Raw genomic sequence first — 6,721 nt, forward strand, 5'->3', positions numbered from 1 at the left:
CTCTAAAAGAATGAAAAGGCGGGGAGAAAGGCAAATTTTTCGCGGTAACGGTGGAGTTTTTTCTCCTTTTCAGAGGTTTTTTAGGGAGTTTCAGGCGGGTTTGAACCCGAGCCGCTGCCTTGAGACAGCGAGATATTAAACAAAGAAATTGTGAGCGTGGAGCCGGCGCTTCCCCCGAGCCTGAAAAGAGCCGAGAAAAAAGAAAAAAAAGGAAAAAAAAGGAAAAAAAAAGAAAAAAAAAAAGGGGGAAAAAAGGAAAAAAAAGGGAAATAAAAAAAAAGGGGAATCCGAATATATTTAATTTATACATCTTTAATTTCACCCCGTTTATTCCGCTGCTTCTCCAACACCAACCGAAACCATTTCGCGTTTACACGGGGATTTCTCTCAGCGCATGCGGCGAAACGCGGGGCTGAAATTCCGTGTTAATAAAGGCAGGAAAAAGAAATTCGCGTGTACAAATCCACGGATTTCAGCACGAACGGAAGCGCGGGAGGGGTTTGGGGAGTCGCCTTGACCTGCATCAAAATACAAGCGGTGGAAATGGGTATTTGCGGGTTACAAGTGCCTCTACACCTCTCTCCGAGTATATTTTTATATCTCCACACAGGGCTACATCGCCTTTAATCGTGCATTTATACACCGGGGTAATACAGAAATACTCGCAAACACAAAATCGCGGGGGGGGGGGGGTGGGGAGAAAAGGTAAAATAACGCTAAATATGAAATATGTGCATGTGCATATGGAGATTTTATATAGAACCGCGCGCGAAAAAAACAAAACAAAACAAACCAAAAGGAAAAAAATAAAAATAATAATAATAAAAATAAAAAATAAGTACGTGCCTTTATAAATGGGTGCCTACATGTGTCATAGCATATCCTGTACATTCAATTTTACGGAAATAATTCAGGTGCGTTTCGCTGGAACACGCCCGGGTTTATTTTATTTCCTCCCCCTTCACGCGCCTTTTGATGCTTCTGCCTGAATTTAGGAGATTTCTTTTTTTTTTTACCGCTTTCCGTACGGCTTTTCGTATTTAAAAACCAAATCCTCCCAGAGACCCCCCCCGCCCCCACCGCCCTCGCGAGCCGGGAGTGGCGTTTTGGGGTTAATTACTGCGATTGGGCCAGTTTTTATTGATATTTCGAAGTCTTTGGAGCGCTCTGAGGGTGCTGCTGAAGGCAGGAGCGAGCTGGGCAGGGTCCTGTGCGGGCACAGCGGGCAGGGCTGGCGATGTCCCCTCCTTTGGGGGGGGGGGAGGGTCCCGGTGTCCCGCCCTCCCCGGGGACAAACGGGGCCCTCAGGGGGTGCCGCTGGTGCTGCTCTTGATTTTGGCCACGACTTTTTTCTCCTTGACGCGGCGGTTCTGGAACCAGATGGTGATTTGGCGCTCGGTCAGGTTGGTGGCGGGCCGAGATCTTCCTCCTCTTGTCGCGGGTGATGAATTTGCTGCTCGCGTACTCCTTCTCCAGCTCCTTCAGCTGCCCCTTGCTGTAGGGCACCCGCTTCTTGCGGCCCCGGCGGAAGGCGCAGCCGTCCGGGGGACACTGCCCGCCCGACTCTGGGTTTGGGGACACACGGGGCTCAGTGGGGCGGCAGTGGGGGTCGCCACAAAGCCCTCAGCGCCCACCCTGCACCCACCTCCCTCCCCGCCGCCCCATTTCTCCCCTCCAGCCTGCTGGCAGCGGTGATTTTAAAATATTTTTAATTTCTATATTCCCCCCTCTTGGCATTTAAAGGTTTGGGTGTTCTTCCCTAAATTTTTAATTTGTGGTGGTGAGGTCCGGGTGTTGGCAAGGCAGCGGCGTGCTGAGCCCACTTTAATCACTTGAATTAATTCCCGCCTGTTCTCTCCGCGCGGCTGAGCAGGGCCGGGGACAAATTCAACCCCACAGCCGTGGTGTGGGAGGTGGGAAAAGTGCCCCTCATCTTCCTGTGGGAGCCACGGGCACCCCCTGTGCCCTTCAGAGCCCCCCGAAACCCCAACGCTGCTCGCCGGTCCCGGGCTGGGCCGTGCGGTGTCTGAACGCGGGCGGTGCCACCCTGAATTCGGGTAATGTCACCGTGTGCGCCCCGATAACATCCGGAACCCGGATAATATAATCGTCTGAACCCCGATAAGCGATCATCTGAAGCCCGATCAATCACCCTCTGCCTCCCTGCTCGGAGTTACAGATGACTGATAACTCGAACCACTATTTAGTGAACCCTAATTTGCTCCATTTCGCAACCAAACGCCCCAGGACAGCGAGAACAGATCCCTACGGCAGAAACAAACCCCATAAATCAAAAAATGACCTCAACCCAGACTATTTTAACCCCTGGTGCCTATTTCACCCCCAACCCCTGCTGTCCTCCCGCAGCGCCGGGAGCGGGATTTACCTGCGAAGGCGGATTTCAGGAGGTAGCCGGCCTGGCCCTGCTCCTTGGGGCAGCACATCTGGCCGCTCCAGCCTCCTCCCAGCGCCCAGGGCTGGTGGTAGCCATCCACGGGCAGCAGAGTCTCGTGCCGGGCCTCGCCGGGAGCGCCCAGCCCGGGCACCACCGACACGTCCAGGTACCCGGCCACGGACTGGTACGGGGCGCCGTAGCCGGGGTAGAAAGCGAACTCCGCGGGCCGGCTCTGGAAATCCTCGCTGCCCGCGGCGGGTTCCAGGTATTTCTCGGCGGGGAAAGGCCCCTGAGCCGGGCCGGCTTTCAGGGAGCTGCGGGCGACGCGGCACGAGTAGTACCCGCTGCCGAAGTATCCGTAGGGCAGCGGCGCCGAGGCCGCGGGGCCCGGCGGGGGCGGCGGAGCTTTGGGGGGCTCGGGCGGCGCCTCCGGGGGGTACCCGGGGTTCATCCCGGGGGGAGGCGAAGGCCCGGCGAGGGCCGGGGGAGGAGGAGGAGGAGGAGGAGGAGGAGGCAGCAGCCCCCTGCCCTGGCCGCCTGCGAAGCCGCCGGGAGCCAGGAGCCCCTCGAGGCCCGGGGGCTGCATGGGGGCGGCGCGGGGGCCGGGGCATGGGGAGAGGCTGCTCGGCAGCGCCCGGGCACTGCCCGAGGGGGGTCCCCGGATCTTTTTAAAAGGCTGCGAGCCGCCGAGAGCTGCCTTTCCCCCGCCGGGCTGCCCTGACGCAACGGGTGGAGGTTTCCTCATTGGTTGGTGCATGGGAGGTGGGGGGGGGAAAGGACGGAGAGGAGGGAAAAAAAAAAACCAACCCCAACCCCGCACCAGAAAAAAAAAAAAAAAATCTTCCAGCCCCAATAAAGCGCTGCAGAAATTGCGAAATACTTTTATTGCAAGGGGAGAGGAGGAGGGAGAGGAGGAGGAAGAGGAGGAGGAGGAGGATTAGGAGGAGGGGACCCCCCCGCTGGTGACAGGAGGGGACACGGAGGTGGCTCCTGAGCTGCACCTCGGGGAAAAAAAATTAAAGCAGAGGTGGGGAAGGAGGGCAAGGAGGGGGAGAACGAGGAATGGCAGCCCCCGGGTGGAAAAATCCGGGCTCAAATTAAAAACACCTTTATTTTAAAATCTAAAAAAAAATTCTAAAAAATGGTTTATTCCCACGCAGAGCCGGGGGGGTTCGGCTGCCAAGCCCGAGTCCTCACAGACCCAGGGACCCATCCCGGCCTAAGTGGGGCAGCGACGGACCCCTGGGAACGGGGCCTTCCCTCCATTCCAGCCTTTCCAGCCTCATTCTTCTCTTGCTCAGGGATTTTATCCCACTCCAAAATCCCCTCAAAAATCCCAATTCTGTTCTCCTGTGGAGAGCGCTTTTCCCTCGAGGCCCTAAAAGTACAGAGAGGGGGGAAAAGTGGCCTCTGGTATCCCAAAAAACCACCCCTGGAGAGGTGCTGGAATAATCTGGCGTGAGCCCGGGCCCTGCGGATCCCGCTTGGGAAGCATCCCAAAGGGAGAGGGCTCGGAAAAGGCAGGTGGGAAAACAAACCAGAAAATCCCTTGGGGTTCCAGGAGCACCGGGCAGGTGGAGGGACAGGCAGAGGAAGGGGAAAGACGCGGATTTGGGATGAGGGATTCCAGGGGCCTGGGAAAAGTCTGGGTTAAACGCAATAATCCCTGAGGAGGGGCTGCTGCTAAATCCTCCAGGTATTTTTAATTGTCCGCGCACACGGTACGAACGCCCAGACCCACGTTCCTCCACCTTTTCCCCTCTGTTTTCTTCCCAAAGGTGCTGCTGGAGAAAAGCTTTGCCGAAATTCCCCCAAAGGCAGCTTCAACTCGGGCGTCGTTTCCTTCCTGCGGAGAAATCCGGAGATTTCTGCCTTCTGGCCGTCAAACCGCAATAAAAACCCCCCTCCTGCCACGTCCTTGGGCCACCAAAGAACGCCCCGGAGGAGCCGCGACAGCGCTGGACACGCAGGGACAGAAATCGGGTGGAAACTGGAGTGAGGAGCGATGATGGCAGAGCTCGCCCAGGCGGGGAAAACCCCAATTTCTCTGCTGGAAGCAACCCCCAACCCCCAGTACCCCAAACACAGCCCCCCGAATCCACCCCTAAAAAATCCCTCAGCCTCCGCTCTCGCTGATTTTCTATTCCCGGCGGGGAAAAAAAAAAAAAAAATTAAATAAAAATCACAAATCCCCGCGGTTTCAACCTTCACCTTCCCCGTCCCAAAGCTCCTTCCTTCCCTCGCCGCAGTTTAACGACCGCGCTCCTGCTTTGATGCCCTTTTTACCCCCCCTCCGCTCCTCGCTCTCCCCATTTGCTCTCCCCCAGCCCCACAAGCGGGGCCGGGGGCCCGGCCGGGTGTTTGCCGAGCGTCTCGCCCTGTTCCCGGCAGGAAAGGTCGGGCTGGAGCCCGAGGTCAAGGCCAAGTTGAAAGTTAAAAGCCCTGAGGACTTGGGGGGATTTTCTTCTCTTTCCCGAGCTCCCGGGGCCGCGGGGACCCCTCGGTTCCTGCCGAGGTTTTTGGGGAGAAGCTCCGGATTGTCCCAGCTTGAGGCTGGATTGGGGTGTGCGGACGGAGGGATTCGCTGCGGGTTTTCCTGCGGGGTTTTCGCCCCTTTGGTTGCCTTTGGTTTATTTGTTTTTAGGGCAGAAAGGACGAAAAGGACGAGCGGGATCGGCCGCGCACGGACACCCCGAAAAAGCAGGGGACGGAGCCAAAAATGGATGGAAATTGGATTTCATTCCCTTTGCCGAGGAGTGCCGGGGGCCGGCCGGTGAGTGGGGCTTCGTCCCCGGCCCGCGGATGCTGCCTCGGGGAGCAATTCCCCTTTTTCACCCCCAAAACTGCCCTTGGGTTCATTTATTACAATTTTTTCCCAACCCTCTTTTAAGACCGCGCTTCCCTCAGCTCATCTCCTTTACGAATGTGAGGAAAATTTCCCGCAGGCTTTGCCGCGGGAGCGATTTAAAAACGCGATTTCCAAGCCGATAATGAGATTTTCCTTCTCTGACGATTTTACGGAGCGAATTTCACTGTTTAAAGCAAGAGCAACGGGGTTGTTTTAAAGGAAAGAACCTGAATTCTCTCCCCAGTCCCTCTCTCAATGACCGACATTAAAATTACCAAACGCTCTTATCAGCTTGCAGCCCTCCTTTTATCATCTTCTCCATAGGATCCATTTAATATTTATCCCATCTGGAACCCGAAAAACCTCTGGAACAACTTTTTAAAAGTCTGGGGTTTTTGTTTGGTTTTTTTTTTTTTTAAAGCATTTGAATCCGATCCGTCATTTACAAAATACAAGGGGAAAAAAAAAAAATCCAACCCAACCCAAACCCTAAAGATGTTTGAAAGGAAGGGGGGAAAAAAAATTGGAACTACTTAAAGACTTCACGTTTGGAAATAATCAATCGCTGGAAAATTGAATTCTGGGTCTGGAAGGGAGCCCAGCTCTTCGGTTTCCGATTCTGGCAATATTTCGGGGAGGAAAAAAATCAAATCAAGGCAAACATTTTGATCTTTTTATTTCTTTTTTGTTGTTGTTTCTTCCCACCTCTCTCCTCAGCGCCGGCCCCTCCTTCCCCACCCCCACCGGCAGCCCCGGAAGGCCGCGGGGCTCCCCCGTCCAGGTGGATATTCCTCTCCCTGTGGGCGCAGCCAGACTGGGACTTCCCAGCCACGATTCTGCCCCTCACAGGAGGCAGGAGCGGGGTCGGGGCGGGTCCCTTTGGGGTTTCAGCCTCCCTGGGCTGCGGGAGGGGCAGGAGGTGGGGCAGGGGGCTCAGGTGGGGGCATTTTCCGGGGGGTTTGGGGCTGGGGAGAGGAGGGGGGCTCAGGTTGTGTCTTGGGAGGAGGGACAGACCCGAACCGGAGGGTTCAGGAGCCGCTCAGCCGCCCTGGCTCCTGAAAAAGAAACTAAAAGGCAAAAAAGGACTGCGAGTTGCCTTTTAGTTTCTTTTTCAGGAGCCAGGGCGGCTGAGCGGCTCCTGAACCCTCCGGTTCGGGTCTGTCCCTCCTCCCCAAGACACAACCTGAGCCCCCTCCTCTCCCAGCCCCAAACCCCCCGGAAAATGCCCCACCTGAGCCCCCTGCCCACCTCCTGCCCCTCCCCGCAGCCCAGGGAGGCTGAAACCCCAAAGGGACCCGCCCCGACCCCGCTCCTGCCTCCGTGAGGGGCAGAATCGTGGTGGGAATCCCGTCTGGCTGCGCCCACGGAGCGGAATCCTGGAGGGGAGGCGGCCTGGGGGCGGTTTGTGCCCCTGGAGAGACAAAATTGAAATGTTTTACAGAATATTGGTGTTTTATCCCTCTGGCTGCTCCACGCAG

At 56.3% G+C, this 6,721-nt stretch overlaps 1 protein-coding gene across 1 annotated transcript; it reads right to left on the reverse strand.

Annotated features, from left to right (window-relative positions):
• Nucleotides 1-1,230: 1,230 nt before the first annotated feature.
• HOXB13 (homeobox B13) lies at nt 1,231-2,987 on the reverse strand. Its single transcript, XM_048323368.1, is given in 3 exon segments — nt 1,231-1,412; nt 1,414-1,565; nt 2,387-2,987. Coding segments are annotated over 3 exon segments (855 nt in total). The 5' UTR covers nt 2,982-2,987; the 3' UTR covers nt 1,231-1,304.
• Between the last annotated feature and the right edge of the window lie 3,734 nt (nt 2,988-6,721).

The sequence above is a fragment of the Corvus hawaiiensis genome, chromosome 1 (genome assembly GCF_020740725.1).
Source record: "Corvus hawaiiensis isolate bCorHaw1 chromosome 1, bCorHaw1.pri.cur, whole genome shotgun sequence".
Lineage (NCBI taxonomy): Eukaryota > Metazoa > Chordata > Aves > Passeriformes > Corvidae > Corvus > Corvus hawaiiensis.